This window comes from Salvelinus sp. IW2-2015, linkage group LG2, assembly GCF_002910315.2.
Source record: "Salvelinus sp. IW2-2015 linkage group LG2, ASM291031v2, whole genome shotgun sequence".
In the NCBI taxonomy this organism is placed as follows: Eukaryota; Metazoa; Chordata; class Actinopteri; order Salmoniformes; family Salmonidae; genus Salvelinus; species Salvelinus sp. IW2-2015.
The window spans coordinates 22773859-22792952 of NC_036839.1; the positions used below are offsets into that span (position 1 = coordinate 22773859).

Below are 19094 nucleotides of genomic sequence, written 5' to 3' on the forward strand. Positions count from 1 at the left end.
CATTATGCAAAGATAAAACCATTATATGGTCTAGTTATTTAAAATATGGGAACTGTGTTGGTGGTGGTTGTGGGGTCCAGCATGGAGGCCTATGGCATGGAAGTGTAGCCTGAGTTGAAAGATGGGTGGAGAGGAGAAGAAAAACAGGGTCACACTATTAGTGTTCACCGTGCTAAATGTTGTGTCTCGATTGCGGTAACTCTGTCCATCTCTGGGTGTCTGACAGAGCTGTTCCTCTTCCCAAATCCTCTTGTACCTGAATTCTTTAAACAGTAACACGGACAACCAGTCAGAAATAGGGTTTGATCACCCCACTTAAATACAAACAATGGATATTGTAAACTTATGATGGCGCCATAAATACATGCAAGGGTGTTGGGTTATAGTTAAACTACTGTTCTAAAAATCTCACAGCACGTTCGGTAAAGAACTGAGCATACATTTAAAAAAAATAACAAAGTGATATGAAATATGAAACAAAATTGGAGAAGAAAAAATCTAAATGCACGTTTGTTTGTCTGGTGGACACAGATTGAAAAACAAAGAAAACTAAAACGGATGTTCTATTTGGGCCTTTAGTTTGGAGGAAAAAGGATGTTACGTATTTTGTATTCGAGGAGGAAGCGCTCTAGGTTTCATCTTAGCACACAGAAGTCAAAGGGCAGGAGAATAACCCTGATAGTTTAGGGGGCATTATTTGAGGTCGTTAGGGGTCATATGACAGGAAGGTCATGAGTTTTTTGTTTGTGGGAAATATTAAGCGGGGCTAGATAAAACTCTAATACCGAGCTGATGTTCTTCTGCATCTCACCGACTCTTCCCCTCAGGTAGGTTCTGGCGGCTGTTCCCTGCACCAACGATCCTTGTACTTTATCTACCATAGGGGTTCATGAGGAACACAGAGACAAAGCAAGACAGATATAAAGCACACAACATACTGTACATACATACAGCAGCAAAGACGAAGGGCCTCACTGAAAAACAGTGACAATGCAGCTGGCTAAAGCCAAGAACGTTCACATGTACATGTAGGTAAAACAGTCATGATTGTTAACAGCAGTTAAGTTTACAGCATATAACGTTTATAACACTAACAATGTAGCTGATAGGAAACTTCTGAGCGAAATGAAAGTTCGAATTTGGTTAGTTTATTACAGATCTTAAGATGTAATGATTATTGTTTTGTTTGATGACTTCTGTTTGAGTCTGCTGGGACAAGACTCTGAGATTAGATATGCAAACCTGCAGAACGGTGTTGAAAATGTGAAATAAAAATGGGTTGCCATTATGCCAAAGATTAAACCATTATATGGTCTAGTTTTTAAAAAATATGGGGCTGTGTTGGTGGTGGTGTGGGGGGTCAGCAAGGGCGCCTATGCATGGAAGTGTAGCTGAGTGAAAGTGGGTTGGAGAGGAGAAGAAAAAACGGGTCACACTGTAGTGTACCGTGCTAATGTTTTGTCTGATTGCGTTTAACTCTGTCCATCTCGTGGGGTGTCTGACAGAGCTGTTCCTCTTCCCAATCCTCTTTGTTACTGACTCTTTAAACAGTAACACAGGACAACCAATCAGAAATAGTGGTTGATCGCCCACTTAAATACAAACAAAGGATATTGTAAAACTTATGATGGCGCCATAAAATACATGCAAGGGTTGGGTTATAGTAACACTGTTCTAAAATCTCACAAGCACTTCAGTAAAGAAACTGAGAATACATTTAAAAAAATAAAAAGTATGATGAAATGATTTGAAACAAAAATTGGAGTCTAAATGAAATCTAAATGCAGGTTTGTTTGTCTGGTGGGACACAGATTGAAAAACAAGAAAACTAAAAGGGGATGGTTTATTTGGGCCTTTAGTTTGGAGGAAAAAGGATGTTACGTTATTTTGTATTCAGGAGGAAGCACTAGGTTTCATCTTAGCACACAGAAGTCAAAGGCAGGAGAATAACCACTGATAGTTTAGGGGGCATTATTTGAGGTCAGTTGGGTCAATATGACAGAGAGGTATGAGTTTTTTGGGAGTTTGTTGGTTGGGAAATTTAAGCGGGGCTAGATAGAAACTCTAATACCGAGCTGATGTTCTTCTGCATCTCACGAACCCTCTTCACCTCAGGTAGGTCTGAGACGGCTGTTCCTGACCCAACGAGTCCTTGTACTTTATCTACCATAGGGGTTCATGAGGAACACAGAGACAAAGCAAGACAGATATAAAGCAACACAACATACTGTACATACATACAGTAGCAAAGACAAGGGCCTCACTGAAAACAGTGACAATGCAGCTGGCGTAAAGCACAAGAACGTTCACATGTAGGTAAAACAGTCATGATTGTTAACAGCAGTTAAGTTTGGCAGCATATACAGTTTTATAACACTATAAACAATGTACAGTTTGAAGTCGGAAGTTTACATACACCTCTTAGCAAAATACATTTAAACTCAGTTTTTCACAATTCCTGACATTTAATCTTAGTAAAAATTCTGTCTTAGGTCAGTTAGGATCACCACTTTTATTTGAAGATGTGAATGTCAGAATAATAGGAGACAATTCTTTATTTCAGCTTTGATTTATTCATCACATTCCCAGTGGGTCAAAGTTTACATACACTCAATTAGTATTTGTAGCATTGCCTTTAAATTGTTTAACTTGGGTCAAACGTTCGGGTAGCCTTCCACAAGCTTCCCACAATAAGTTGGGTGAATTTTGGCACATTCCTCCTGACAGAGCTGGTGTAACTGAGTCAGGTTTGTAGGCTCCTGCTTGCACATGCTTTTCAGTTCTGCCCACACAATTTTCTATAGGATTGAGGTCAGGGCTTTGTGATGGCCACTCCAATACCGACTTTGTTGTCCTTAAGCCATTTTGCCACAACTTTGGAAGTATGCTTGGGGTCATTGTCCATTGGGAAGACCCATTTGCAACCAAGCTTTAACTTCCTGACTGATGTCTTGAGATGTTGCTTCAATATATTCACATATGTTCCTTCCTCATGATGCCATCTATTTTGTGAAGTGCATCAGTCCCTCCTGCAGCAAAGCACCCCCACAACATGTTGCTACCACCCCTGTGCTTCACGGTTGGGATGGTGTACTTTGGCTTGCAAGCCCCCCCTTTTCCTCCCAAACATAACGAAGGTCATTATGGCCAAACAGTCTATTTGTTTCATCAGACCAGAGGACATTATCTTCCCAAAAGTACGATCTTTGTCCCCATGTGCAGTTGCAAACCGTAGTCTGGCTTTTTTATGGCGGTTTGGAGCAGTGGCTTCTTCCTTGCTGAGCGGCCTTTCAGGTTATGTCGATATAGGACTTGTTTGACTGTGGATACAGATATACTTTGTACCTGTTTCCTCCAGCATCATCACAAGGTCCTTTGCTGATGTTCTGGGATTGATTTGCACTTTTCCGACCAAAGTACATTCATCTCTAGGAGACAGAACGCGTCTCCTTCCTGGCGCTATGACGGCTGCATGTCCCAGGTGTTTATACTTGCGTACTATTGTTTGTACAGATGAACGTGGACCTTCAGGTGTTTGGAAATTTGCTCCCAAGATGAACCAGACTTGTGGAGGTTTACACATTTTTTTCTGAGGTCTTGGCTGATTCTTTTGATTTTCTCATGATGTCAAGCAAAGAGGCACGGAGTTTGAAGGTAGGCCTTGAAATACATCCACAGGTACACCTCCAATTGACTCAATTATGTAAATTAGCCATCAGAACCTTCTAAAGCCATGACATCATTTTCTGGAATTTCCAAGCTGTTTAAAGGCACAATCAACTTAGTGTATGAACTTCTGACTCACTAGAATTGTGATTACAGTGAATTTAAGTGAAATAATCTGTCTGTAACAATTGTTGGAAAATTACTGCGTCATGCACAAAGTAGATGTCCTAACCGACTTGCCAAAACTATGTGTTGTTAACAAGAAATTTGTGGAGTGGTTGAAAAACGGTTTTTCATGACTCCAACCTAAGTGTATGTAAACTTCCGACTTCAACTGTAGCTGAATAGGAAACTTCTGAGCGAATGAAAGGTTGGTATTTGGTTTAGTTTATTACAGATCTTAGATGTAATGAATTATTGTTTGTTTGATGACTTCTGTTGAGTCTGCTGGGACAATGAACTCTGAGATAGTATAAACTCTGCAGCAGAACGGTTTGAAAAGGTGGAAATTAAAAATGGTTGCCATTATGCAAAGATTAAACCATATTATGGTCTAGTTTTTAAAATATGGAAACTGTGGTGGTTGGTGGTGGGGGGTCAGCATGGAGCCTATGGCATGAAGTGTAGCCTGAGTGAAGATGGGTGGAGAGGAGAAGAAAAACAGGGTCACACTATAGTGTACCATGCTAATGTTTGTCTTTGTCTGATTGCGTTTAACTCTGTCCATCTCTGGGGTGTCTGACAGAGCTGTTCCTCCTCCCAAATCCTCTTTGTACTGAATCTTTAAACAGTAAGAGGAGGCAAAAAGTAGTGAGCGACGATTAGCCTGACACAAAACATTTCTAGATGGCACATGACAGAAGCATTACACCGGTTGGCTAACAGTAAAATAATTACCATATAATGGCACTTCAGCATTGCCCAAACCAGAGGTTTAAAATGTAAAAATGTTATTAACCTAAAGGTTAAAGCTGCTAATTATAGGAAAAATACAGCAACCCTGGGCACAGACGTCAATTCAACATCTATTCCATGTTGGTTCAACGTAATTTCGTTGAAATGAAGTGGAAACAATGTTGATTCAACCAGTGTGTGCCCAGTGGGAAGTTTGTCTAGGATTAATCTCGCACTATCTATCATAGTTAATATCTATATTATCTACATCAAAAAGGGCTGCATATCAGGGAAGGTTAACTTTCAGTTCAAAAGAGAGTAAAAAAATAAGCAAAGAAATAAAAATATCAAGAAAGGGGAGGTATAAAACAAAAAGGTAAAAATATGTTATTAGAAAAGGTAAAAAATATTTTTTAAAGATACTCATGTAGGTATACCGAGCTGAAATTCTTTGTATTCTCTTTAACACGTAGCATTTCAGGGGTGTCCTTTATTGATGACACTTTGCCCTTAACGTTTTTAAGGTGGTCTGTCTGGTACTGAAGCTACAGGGAAAAGAGCACAAGTGCAGTTAAAATGTCTCTCAATAATAACAAAAAAAATCWAGAAAAGATAGAAAAAGAAAACAAAAAGAGAAAAAAGCAACAACCATGATAAAACAAATTGCGCTCTAATGAATATGTGAAACATTACAAACGCAATACCTTTTTTACTGACGATAGTAAAATGGATAAACCGCATGGTCTACTCTACACTGAAAAAAAATCACCTCTTTACTTTTGTTTATGTAATATGCCATTCTCTAATTACATAGATTCAACTATGTAATTAGCTGCTGTTCTTTCCAAAAACAATAAAAAGCCTTGAGCCTGGCRTTTCTGAATCGGTAATTACATAATAAACATAATGTACAGTATGCTGCTGGTTTTCATTAGTTCAGACAGCACAACACAACAGATGTTCATAAAGAAACAATGAACATATACTGTAAATGTATATAAAGTATTGTAGGTAATACTTTGAAGACAAGACACCGAAGACACACAGAGAGCCACCTTGCTGCCACTGACTGGCATGGGTGATGATGAACCTGAGATCTGGAACCTGGGCCTTGGTTCCAAACGGAGGATTCTAAAACAGAAGGTTCTAAAAGGGTTCTACTTACAGTGCTGAAGTTTTTCTGGTTCTCACGGACTCTCATCATCTCAGGGGTGTCTAGGACGGGCACATAGTGAGACATGGTATTCTTAGCCTCCTCCCTGTACTTTTTCTGTTGGACACAATACACACACACACACACACACACACAGAGAGAGAGAGAAGTCACACAACACCTTGGTCATTCAACTCTGATGTCAATATATTCACAGCATATCAATCTATATCCCTCATATCAATGCAAAGGTAATCTACATAGTTTGTGGAGAGTTTATTAACATGGTTTGTGGAGAGTTTATTAACATTGGTTTGTGAGAGTTTATTAACATGGTTTGTGGATAGTTATTAACATGGTTTGTGGAGTTTATTAACATGGTTTGTGGAGTTTATTAACATGGTTTGTGTGAAGAGTTATTAACATGGTTTGTGGAGAGTTTATTAACATGGTTTGTGGAGAGTTTATTTAACATGGTTTGTGGAGGGGGGGAGAGTTTATTAACATGGTTTGTGGAGAGTTATTAACATGGTTTGTGGAGAGTTATTAACATGGTTTGTGGAGGGTTTATTAACATGGTTTGTGAGAGAGTTTATTAACATGGTTTGTGGAGAGTTTATTAACAGTAGTTTGTGGAGAGTTATTAACATGGTTTGTGGAGAGTTATTAACATGGTTGTGTGGAGAGTTATTAACATAGTTTGTGGAGAGTTTATTAACATGGTTTGTGGAGAGTTATTAACATGGTTTGTGGAGAGTTTATTAACATGGTTTATGGACATCCATAGTCATTTGGAGCATTCCTCTTACCTGGCTGACCATGTTCCTGATATTCTGTGCGTGGAGGATGTCAGGGGTGTCGATAACACTAGTGTAGCTAGCCCTGTCCGCCTCAGCAGTCTGCTTGTACTTTTGCTGAGGAGGGGCACAAACTGCGGCTCAGAAACACACTCTTTGTTAAATAACAACTACATGCACTGATGAAGAGTGGTCTTTCAGTATTCTTGGTATAGTACACAATTACCGTATTGAAAGAAATTGACATTGGGATATGGTTATGATTATAATATGCATTTGTTACATGAAAAAGTCCTTCTCTGGTAGTTATCTAAAAAAGATTGCAATAATGTACAATGCTGAAAATAATGCGTAGTGCACATATTACAAAAAACAATGAATGGACTTAATGCACATATCACAAAAAAAGGATGGCTTGGTCCAAGTACCCAGCCCCACTGACCTGGCTGAGGATGTCTGTAGCATTCTTAGCCCTCATGAAGTCTGGCGTGTCTGTACCCAAAGCCAACATTCCTTTGCCCTTTATCTCTGTCTCCAATGTCTTCTTGTACTCTTTCTGCAAACAGCCACATTACACACAGTCAAGTCAAACAATTCTTTATTAGAGTATTCAAATATAGCTATTGGATATTATATTAGGAAGGAAAGGGATGTCTACTCATTTGTTTATGGGCTGCAAAACCAAAAATGGCAAAAGTTAAAACAGGTTAGCACAAACAAACCAACAAGAAAATGGGATAAATCAAGCTACGAGGGAGAGAGACAGGAAGGGTCCACTCAGAGCTGAAAGACAGAAGAAGGTTTAGTGTGAATCTCAGTGAGGTAGTGTAGGTTGTTTCAGACACCATATTATCTGGTTAACCTGGGGAACTACTAGCCTGGTCCCAGATCTGTTTGTACAGTCTTGCAAACTCCTATGGTCAATGTCACCATTGGAGTTGGCACGACAGCACAAACAGATCTGGGACTAGGTTGGAGGAATGACACTACTAGCTCGACAACTGCGTTGTAAACACATTAGTGATGTCATKCTGCGTCAAGAAAAAACCCAATCAGCTGTCTGGTTAGTTAGGTGATGAAACAGGAAGAGGAGGAGGAGAAGGAAGCAGAGGAAGGGGGGGTGAGAGAGATGGGAGAAGAAGACTGTTCCATCTGTAGCAGTCCTACCTGACTCAGGATAGCAGTAGCATTCCTTGCTCTCAAAAGCTCCGGAGTTTCCTCAAAAACAGTTAGCCCTTTACCCTTCACCCCCTCCTCTAGATCCCTCCTGTACTCTTTCTACAGGGCGGAAGGAAGAACAGAGAGACTGCAGAGAGACAGGCAGGGCAACACAGGCAGGGCAACACAGACAGTATACGGTACAGTACATGCTCACCTGGCAAGTAATACCGCCCCCCCATAGATCTCAAAGTCACCAAGTCTCCCCTTCAAATTATGACAAACCAGTTGTGGTTTGGTTGACATGGATCAACAAATATTSACTTGCCAAGTCGGACATCATTTATTTTTATACAATACGTATTTTGACCAATAGACATTAAATTGGACATTGGAAAGACATTGGTGAGTTTGGTAAGCAGCCTGATAAAACAAAAATCAAATTTTATCAGATGGAACAATAAAACAAAAAATACCCACAGGACATTTGGTACAAGACAGTTTGTTCATGAGACTTTTTGCCAAAAGCACTCATGCTTGCATTTCATTAGGGCATCGTGCAGAACAAACACAGGAAACAGGGTTCTTTAAAAAGCCAAACCAGACAGAAAAAACAGACAAATGAAGACAGTTGTTTTGAAGGAATGGGTGGGAACTACAAAGGTCACAATGTCAACATAGATGACAGTTCATACCGAACAGTAATAGTGCAGACATGGCAATAAAACAAAGTCTATAACTAAAACAGTCACGCAGCACTACTATGGTACTATGAAAAAGGGTGTATTACGTGTAATAGTAATAGAGTGTATTATTGTTGGGTGGTGAACCATGCAAGCTAACCACAACTAACCTGGGTGTGACAATTTCTTGAGGAGAAAAAGTCACACATGGGGGATTAAAAGAAGGAGGGTTGTGGTGGTTATGGTGGTCTTAGTATGATTATCAGAGGTGGGTGAAGAGGAGGAGGAGGGGTACAAAAGGGAGTCGACGTCTGTTCGTTACCTCGCTGGCTATTTTGGTGGCGTGTCTGACATGTAACATGGCAGGGGTGACCTCCAAGCCTGAGAGGTTCTTTCCCTTTATAGACTCCTCATATTCCTTATGATAGTCTTTCTATTCYCCGCAAAGATAAGACAAGTGACAGACACAGCTGAGATACATGCAAGTCTCATCACAATGCAAGCCTCACCTCAGTCTTACTGCTCTTCCTGAGAACAACTCAGTGGTGTACTGCTCTATGTATGACGACAGTATGCCTCTGGTGTGTGTAATGTTTTTTGTACAGATATTAAAATATTTGAAACCTTTATATTTATACATGTATAATCCTGATATTTTATGTATGGACCCAGGTTTTCAGCAGTCACTGGTTTAAAAAAATGTCCATATAAAAAAAGTATCTACGCAGTCCGGTTTCCTGTTTTGTGTCAGTCTGTCTGTGCACTAGCAGGGAGACATGATTACCAGACAGACATCCAGTACCATGCCTTAACCCTGGATCATCAGAGGAATATTTCACTTTCTGTACTTACACAACATCATGTGTCAGTGTCACACAAGACTACCATAAGCCATAGTCCCAGCGCTTAACTTTCACATCAAATTACACATTGGAAAAATCACATTTCATAGACATTGTAGTTACACTTTTGAAGGACAGACAAGTTTACAGAATTTCCAAATATAACAGAAGATCCAATACAATGACAGACAAAAACAACAGATTATTCCATACATGTTCTCTTTGGAGCATCAGCAAAASTCTGAACTGCAAAGTAGAGGTGTTATTGTATGAAACAATTAGATATTGGGTTGAAACTATATAATGTGTATTTACCGCGCTCTGCATGTGCTGGGCCTCCTTAGCCGACACATAGGTGGGGGTTTCGAAGTCCAGCATAGCCTTTCCTCTAGCCTTCTCATATTTCTCCTTGTACTTCACCTGTGGATGGACATACAGGAGTCAGACAAATATATTCACAATGTCATAGGCTCTTAATTCATTTATTGAATAAAGTTGACTTACTTTATTCAATAAATATGACTAAATAGGCCATTTAATGTTATCCTTGAGGCCTAAACGATACCAACTGCTGTTGTTATAACATCATAACAGTTTAACAAGGTGTTTTCAAAGCACAAATTGACAGGGTTTGTGACAGGTCTGTTTCAATATAGTGAACTCTGGTCCAGATATCYTGTCCATCTAAGACTTCTAGAGGGAAAAATTACTCCACTTAAAATGGGAGCATGGGAACCAATTTATAATGATTGCAATATAAACCTCTCAGGTTTAATGATGGAATGACGAGTGGGAGATTTTATGGATCAATTAAAAAATGACTTACATAATAACACACAGGCCAACCAACGCTTCCAGTAAAACTGTTTTTACAAGTCCACCAAGCCCTGACAAGTAAACAATACAAACATTAACTCTGTTTCATTGTGTTCCACTATTTAATGATTTTACATGTTGGACACTATTTAATGATTTTACATGTTGGAGAAGAAACCTGGGAGAATTTAGATTCACAAGTCACAGGATGAAGCATTTCACTGTAAGGTCTACCTACACCTGTTGTATTCGGCGCYTGCGACAAATACAATTTGATTCGATTTTGAAATGGAATATTGGAAAGATGATTTTCAAACTGAAAGTTGCCATCTCAAACAAAGGAAGTTAAAACCCGGTGATGTCAGTAGGACAGGCCCATCGGTCGTCCCAGTCATCGGCCACTTACGTGACTCTGTAGTTCTGAAGCCTCCTTGTGATGGAGCTGTTCTGGTGTGTCAGCGATCATGAGGTAGTGACCCTTACTGTCCTCATGTTTCTTCTTGTACTGGTACTAAGAGGGAATCAATGCCCAGTAAAGCAGCTCAGTACAACAACGTGGGGAAAAATAGCCACTGCCGTTAGCTCCCTCAATGCCACCCATTTAAAAATATATATTATTTTAAACAAGAATGTTTTATAAAAAAGTTAAGGAACGTGAATAAAAAGGGATGAAAAGAATGCAACGAAGAACAATTAGAAAAGAGAAGGMAAGGCAGAGAGTTCTAGAAGACTAAGTTATGATATACTAAGTCATGTTTTTAATAAAAAATATTTTAAAATGATCCAGCACATGATAACATGCTAGAGACCATGTGAAAAAGAAAACACTAAGACTATAGATGGATGAAATAAGAGATGGAGAAGGTTACAGCGGGTGCTAGTACAGGAAGTTTGGAGGTCAAAGGTGAGAAGGGTCAGGGTCACTACCAGATGATGTCCTTGAGGATTATGGGTAAAAGAGTATGATGCAAAAATTCTGATACTACAGATCAGTGTTTTACTATATCTCATACAGTATATACACAGCAGGACCAAACTGGTTGAAATGACGTCATTACAACCACATTACAACTACTTATGGTTGTAAACTGATCGTAATGAAGTTATTTCAACCAGATTTGCCTGCTGAGAGAGAGCTAGGGAAAGCCTAATTATATGGAATGACTTTCTTGGAGGGTTGTGGTGGTGAGGTGGTTGGTTGTTGTGAAGGCGGTGGTTATGCAGAAGGGATGATGGTGATGATGACACTACCGGGTAGGAAGACGGTGGTTTTGGGAGTACAAAGGGTTATGTGCAGATTGTCTTACGTCACTGGACAGCTTGCTGGTGCTCAGGTTGTGCTGCATGGACAGAGACTCTGCCATGTCTGTTACAGGTGTGTGCAGCTTCTTCAGGTCACCCTTGTACTTCACCTGTGAGATGAGAAGACGGACAGAAGAACATCATCGTATTATAGAGAGCTATTATATGGATATATTATTATAATATAGTGTCATTATATATACATATATATATATTATTATAAAGTTTTATATAGCATTTCTCATGAACTGCTTGGTCCCGGTTGCTTTGTATATCTTTGATAAAGACCTGTGAGTAAAGAGATCTTAGCCCGTACGCAAATGTATCATATTAAAAGAGTACTACACCTACTTGGGAGAGTGGAACACGTACCTCACTAGCCAGCTCGTGTGCATCCTTCTGAGTCTTGTAAACCACACTCTCCTTCATGTCATACTTTGGCCTGAGCCCCTTCTCCTTGTCAAACTTGGCCTTATACTGCACCTGGAGGGATATCATATGGCAGTGTGTGTGTTAGTCTCAGTCTGATTGTGTCTGTGAGGCAGGTAAGCCAAGAAAAACACAGCGAGAGTAAGATTAATGAGGAGAAAAATACAGTATTCGGTCACATAATATAAAAAGGGCTCATGGCTTGTTCATTGATTTTAGAGGGATCCAAATTCAGAATTTCTAAATCTAGGTAACTCCTTACTGTACTGTTTTAGTAGCCCTTGTTATACAGCATAACCAATTGAAGTCAAAAACTATAGGTTGCCTTCTAGGATTAATTTGATATAATGTATCTGGTGGGTATAACAAATGAATAAATAAGCATTCTTTCTTACTTTCAATGAGTCAACTAACCTCAGAAGGCAATTAAGACAACACTAAGAAGAAACAACTGTACAAACAGAACATTGACTTCATATACCGTTGGAACAGTATGTATGGTAGTCAGAAATAGAAAATGAGGGAGAAAGTGATGCTGGGATCCCATTGCTGAGAGTCTGAGATAGACTCCTAATCTGTAGAGGAACCAGCTGACGAAAAGTCAGGGAGAGAGAGAAAGAGGGAGAGAGAGGAATGAAGAGTGTGTAAATCCAATAGAAATGAGAAAAAAATCAGTCTAATTATAATCATGCTCCAAATGAAAAAGCAATGACAGAACTGCTGGCAACCCAATAAAATTGTCAACTCTGCCTCCTAGCGTTCAGTGTTATCTATACTAAAGAAGAGTTGTGAATAAGATACTTTAGACAGAAGCTTTGATACAGGATTTACAGTCTTCGTGGCACAGAGACAATTCTGTAGAACGATGCAGCAACAATAACCCTATGACATGCTATCACTGTAGGGCCCATTCCAGAGGAGACAGAGACATTGACTAACCAGATGTCCCGGCTTTTCTGACATTGATCATTTAAGATGTTGATTCAACTGAGGGAGAAAAGGAAAAATGAAAAGGAAAAAAGCAATAGAAAACAATATTTTCTGTTGACTTTTAGGGAAATAGTTATTGCATCACTATGCTGCCCTACCAAGCAAAAAGGCAGTAACTGCTCATTTGGTCTAAAATTAGTTAATGCCATTTTTGCTACATTAAATACATGCTTAATCATGTGGACAAGTATCCTGCCTCTATTGTATTGTGTTTTGGAGAAAATGTGGGTCATGTTAGCAGTAACTGCATAAAGTTACTGTGAAACCAAGGTATATAAAAGCCATTTTTCTCATTTTTCTCCACGCTATGAGCAGTTACTGCCTTTTTGCTTGGTAGGGCAGAATGCATGTCTGTGTTTGCAAAAGCTTGCGATGGGAGAGAGAAAAATAAGATAGCTACAGGTATAAGGAAACAAAACACAAAACAAAAAAGACAGGAGGAAAAATCTAAACAATAAAATGGAGTAAAAACTATAACAATCAAGAATATTGGCAGATATTATAGAATTATAACACAAATGAAAAAACATAATCTTGAATTATGGAAGCAGAGGAGCCCCAACAGATGCTACCAGAAATCAACCAATCAGTGAGTCATTCAATAGGAGAAAGGAAGTCGCAAGACACAGACAGGAAGTTGCAGCCCATTGGACCCTGTCCCAGGGTTTGGTGTTGACCATACCTGGCTGGTCAGCTTGGACACTGCAGTAGCCAGAGCGATGTCTGGACGGTGGGTCAGTGAGCCTCCATGGGCAGCCTCCTGGCGAGCTTTGTCACGGTAACCAATCTACCAGACAAAATACACAAACCATCAGTAAGTAACAGCTCAGCACAGACTGTGGTGATTTGACTTGATGCCTTGTGATGCTGTCATGCTGAGAGTGTAAACATGCATATTCAACTCAGAAAGTTAAACGAATACAACATTTCGCCAAACAGGCTAACAGTCTTCATCACTGTGTAGGCTATTCATAGTGTACTAAACACTCACATTGCTGGTGAGCTTGGAGGCCTGGGTAGCCTTCATGATGTCTGGGCGCATAGCCACAGAGGTGTAGTTGAGCTTGGCCTTAGCGCCCTGCCTGTAGGCAAACTAGAGACGGAGAGAGGAAAGAGTGAATCCACCACATTGAAAGACTGATATTAAAGGCATGACATAGAGAGTGAAAGCCACTTTGTGACTACTGCTGATGTAAAAATGAATACTTGATTAATAACGACCAATTATATCAAGCAAGCATGAACTGTTGAATGTCTTTAATATAGGAGATATAGCGATGTATTTTTCTAGGAGAGGATGGTTAGTGACTTACATTGCTCTGATTCTTGGCTACATCCATGGCGTGCTGCACATCGGGAGGCACACTCATGTTGTTGTACTTGGACTTGCCCTTCTCCTTCTCAAACTTCTGCTTGTACTGTTTCTGTGGACAAAATGGCGGAGACAAAAATGTCAAAGGTAACAAATGACTCAGGACTGTTTAGTCTTGGGAAGTCTCATTCACTCTGTGTGAGAAATCTGGAAATGGAGGTTCAAGCCTGTATACCAGCTCCAACTAAACAGCTGATATGGAGAGTAGGGACTGACCTCGCTGACCAGTTTGCCCATGTCCTTGGCGTGGATGGTATCGCGGGTCGTGGGCAGAGTGTTGAATTTGCTGGTCTGATGATCCATCTTGCTGGCCAGTTTATATTTGCTCTGAGGAAAGAAAGAAAACAAACAACTAGTGTCAGACAGGAATCTGATTGGGTGTCGTACAAACAAAACTAACATAGTGTACAGTAGCTTCGTTCATTAAAACAAGTGTTCTTGAAATATTTTGTAGCAAATTCCTTGTTCACCTATAAGCTCTACATTATGACATTTACGATCTATCTATGATAACTATACTGTAGGTTAGTAAAGACAGCCAATCACTGGCAGTAATAAACATTACATAGTAAGTATCTGTAGTGTTTTCTGCTTCTTACCTCAGATGCCAGAATGCGCACTGACTTGGCATGAAGGTTAGCAGGAGTGTCCAGAACAGTCTTATACTGGCCTTTTGCCTTCTCAAACTTCTCTCTGTATTTCACCTGGTGGACAGAACAAAGCACAACAATTAACACAGGTTCTTTTTTTCTTAAGATTAAAATGTCATGTGTCAGAATAGAATAGAATCGGATGGAACAGAATAGAATAACTTTCTTTTGATTGATGGGTGGCAGGTAAAGGAACAACTACTCACATTGCTGAAATCAGCATTCTTCTTAGCCAGGACGGCTAACTTGTCGTCCACGATGGACATCACACAACCCTTCATCATCTCCTTGTCATACTTGTATTCAATCTGAGGACAGCCAGATACACAGCAGGGGTTGACCAGAGGTGCCATGTCAAAGATACAAGGTGTCAGTATAGAAACCTGGGATGGTGTTACGTGTGTAAGTCATGTACGTCGCTATTGTCTAGATTTGTTCTTCATGGACTCTTAGACGATTAGRCCSATTGTGGGCTWAYAWACATCCAWACAAACAAACAAATGTCTGTAGTGCATCACTCACATCACTCTGCTGGAAGTTGGCCTTGGCAGCGTGYACAAAGTCAGGTCTGTCGACAGTCCAGATCCACTTGTTTTTGGTGGCCTGGTACTTCTTCCTGTAGTCCAGCTGGAAGGAGACAAATCAGACAGGAACAGAACAGTGAGTGAGTGAAGGGCCTGTCTCAAGCAACCATTCAAGTGGGGTAGAACACATCAGGTATAATGCCTGTCCTTAACAAGCCACATTCTTTMATTTTTATTCATACATGCATTTATTCATTCATTCATTTATTTATTCATTCATTCATTCATTGATACATTCATTTATTCAGAAGTGGCTTTCAGAAGTAAATGGATACAAGGAAAAGAGGAGTACTAGCAGAGAGAGACTCACATTGCTGATGTTCTTGTAGGCTTCCTTGGCAGCACGGATTTCAAAGGATTCAGGGTCCATGTTGATCTGGGCCTTGCTCCTCTCATACATCTCCTTGTACTTCAGCTGAGTGACAAAGGAGATAAAAACACACTCACATACAGTACRAGGGSTATGACTGTACCTGCCTCCATCTTAGAGGTCCAGTTGTGAGAGGGAAGGAAGGTGGCCATTTTGAGAGCGTAGAGTACATACCACGCTGGTGATCTCCTTGACCTTCTTCATGTGTGTGCTGTGTGGAGTGTCATGGCCCAGGGTGTAGCCCTTAGCCTTGTTCTTGTTATACTCCATCTTGTAGACATTCTGGAAAAAGTGATGAGAAAATGGTGCAAGTCTAAATTATTCACATATAGTGTTATGTAGAGAAATACACAGCAGTAAGGAAACAACACATTTATTTATATTAATTATTTGTATATTTATTTATTTGTATATCTTTATTTTTGTAATAACTATTTATTTTATAAGGAGAAACAGTGACAACAAGTGCAACAAAAAGTATCTTTAATTCAATGTTGTGTGGCCAAGTGAACTCACGTCTAATATGGCTTTGCTGCGTTTGTGGCTCTCATGCTCAGGAGTCTCCAGGATGGAGGTGAACTTGTTCTTAGCGCGCTCATACTGTGCCCTGTACTTCCACTGTGGTGATGGGGGCAGAACACAAGAGTTAGACACTCACACAGGAGACATTACTGTCAAATAAGTATAAATGTATATATTWTTAACAGTGTTTAAATGATCTATTGGTTATCTATGTGCTTTGCATATTGATTTTCAGTAGSCTATATGAGTTTATTTTACATGCCTTTATCCATTCTTGATCAAATGAAATGTATTTTCAAAGAAATGGTGATTATGTGAAACAACTACAGCACATGTCAATGTAATGAATGAATGCAATAGGAAGACACCATGCAGAGGTTGGTACATGCTTAACGGAAACAGGTAACACACTGAAATGATGTGGAAAGAGAGTTCCACAAATACACAGTTTGAGAACGAAAACAGAGACAAGGGATACGTGTTACTGATAGTCTGTTAGGGCACAGTCTGTCATTTTCTCATGGATGATGTTCTCCAGCTGACATTTGATGTCCTGATCAGCTTGGTTCTGTGTTCTACACTATGTCCTGAACAGCTTGTCTGCTCTACACTATGTCCTGAACAGCTTGTCTGCTTCTACACTATGTCCTGATCAGCTTGTCTGTTTCTACTACCTTCATTGGCTACCTGTCTGATCAGCTTGTCTGCTTCTACACTATGTCCTGATCATGCTTGTCTGCTCTACACTATGTCCTGATTCAGCTTGTCTGCTTCTACACTATGTCCTGATCAGCTTTGTCTGCTTCTACACTATCTGTCCTGATCAGCTTGTCTGCTTTCTACACTATGTCCTGATCAGCTTGTCTGCTTCTACCACTATGTCCTGATCAGCGTGTCTGCTTTCTACACTATGTCCTGATCAGCTTGTCTGTTTCTACACTATGTCCTGATCAGCTTGTCTGATTTCTACACTATGTCCTGATCAGCTTGTCTGCTTCTACCACTATGTCCTGGATCAAGCTTGTCTGTTTCTACACTACTGTCCTGATCAGCTTGTCTGTTTCTACACTATGTCCTGATCAGCTTGTCTTGTTTCTACACTATGTCCTGATCAGCTTGTCTGTTTCTACACTATGTCCTGATCAGCTGTCTGTCTGCTTACACTATGTCCTGATCAGCTTGTCTGCATCTACACTATGTCCTGATCAGCTTGGTCTGTTTCTACACTAGTCCTGATCAGCTTGTTCTGTTTCTACACTATGTCCTGATCAGCTTGTCTGCTTCTACACTATGTCCTGGATTCAGCTTAGTCTGTTCTACACTATGTCCTGATTTCAGCTTGTCTGCATCTACCACTATGTCCTGATCAGCTTGTCTGCTTCTACACTATGTCCTGATCAGCTTGTCTGTTTCTACACTACGTCCTGATCAGCTTGTCTGTTTCTACACTATGTCCTGATCAGCTTGTCTGTTTCTACACTATGTCCTGACCAGTTTGTCTGTTTCTACACTATGTCCTGATCAGCTTGTCTGTTTCTACACTATGTCCTGATCAGCTTGTCTGCATCTACACTATGTCCTGCTGATGATAAATCTGGTGTGGATACATATTGAACATGAGTAGTACAGCTAGAGATTAATAATGGTAATATTTTTTAAATTATCATTTGGATTTAGAATTTCAACTAAAATAAATGAAAATAAATCTATTGACTGTGTTCATAATTTGACGTAAAACGTATTTCTAGACAGTTCAGTTTGTACTTGTGATGTGGGTTATAGGCAGAGGAATTATAACTTGGGATAAGCTGGGTAGCTTGGGTTCTGAGATCAGTGAGGATTCAGGAGTGTTTATGAAGCAGCGGTGTGAGTGGACTGTGGGGCAGACAGAGGTGAGGTATTCTAGTCACTGGCCATTGGGAGTTCAGCATGGGTTTCCACAGCTACAGTTAGCGAGGGCTGAGCTGGGAAGACAACTGGAGGGAGTGAGAATTGGGAAAACTGGCATGGAGTGGACATTTTGAGGACTTTACGAGGTGAGGTCTACCGGGCCAATGGATGATTACCTTACACTGCGCGCTGGACTGGCAAATGGCACTGAGGATGTCTGGACGGAGCAGCTCATTGCAGCCATTCTTTAGCAGCTCTCTAGCCCTGGACCTATATCTTTTCTGTCCACGGGGACACACACCAACAAACACACACAGCATGCAGAGGATGAGGACAGGGACAGTGGGACAGACAGGACGGAGTGGACAAGAGAGGAGCTCCCAAGATCCCAGGCGTGGAGTCTGAGTTGTGTCCTCCTGATTTGTTCCCTCAGAGTGAATCACCCAGCTATATTAAACCTGGTTGAATTGGGTTCAATCACCTAAATACGCCTATTTATTAGCTTTCATGGTTTTGACAATGCTGAATTTGTTTTTGACAATTGTCATTAAAACTGACATGAGAAAAGGGTTCAACCAAGTTTACGAGTTCAACACTGAGTGCACAGATCAAGGAGAGTGTAGCCGCTCACTCAAACCACCACAGAGGGCTATTTGAGTGGCAGAATACGACACCTGTGGCGTAAGGAAAAAGACAGAGAGAGAGAGAGTTGAATACGAATGATGACATCTTAGCCATGCGACTACGACCTCCCGAAAGGCCTGCAGTCAGATGACCTCATGCACCGGGCTCAGAAGCAAGCGTTCTGATAGGCCCAGAGTAGACGGAGGCGGACGGGGGCGGGATTCGGCAGTGGGCCAATCATAGCTTTACCTGGCTATTCTTGGCGTTCTCCTTAGCCAGGAGGTTTCTAGGATCATCCAACACACTGCTGTACTTATCCTTGGTCTTCTCATAGGCTGCTCTATAGCGCCTC

General features: G+C 40.5%; 1 protein-coding gene across 1 annotated transcript in view; it reads right to left on the reverse strand.

Moving 5' to 3' along the window:
* LOC139029053 (nebulin-like) overlaps positions 1-19094 on the reverse strand; it is an 82348-nt gene that overhangs the window by 7819 nt on the left and 55435 nt on the right. The window contains 23 exon segments of the mRNA XM_070447959.1: positions 2072-2157; positions 4339-4447; positions 4998-5105; positions 5726-5830; positions 6523-6627; positions 6953-7066; positions 7678-7788; positions 8674-8784; positions 9509-9613; positions 10416-10520; positions 11317-11421; positions 11684-11794; positions 13413-13517; positions 13722-13823; positions 14044-14154; positions 14319-14429; positions 14702-14806; positions 14959-15060; positions 15275-15379; positions 15647-15751; positions 15881-15988; positions 16223-16324; positions 18295-18399. Of these exon segments, the coding sequence (XP_070304060.1) occupies positions 2072-2157; positions 4339-4447; positions 4998-5105; positions 5726-5830; positions 6523-6627; positions 6953-7066; positions 7678-7788; positions 8674-8784; positions 9509-9613; positions 10416-10520; positions 11317-11421; positions 11684-11794; positions 13413-13517; positions 13722-13823; positions 14044-14154; positions 14319-14429; positions 14702-14806; positions 14959-15060; positions 15275-15379; positions 15647-15751; positions 15881-15988; positions 16223-16324; positions 18295-18399 (2436 nt within the window).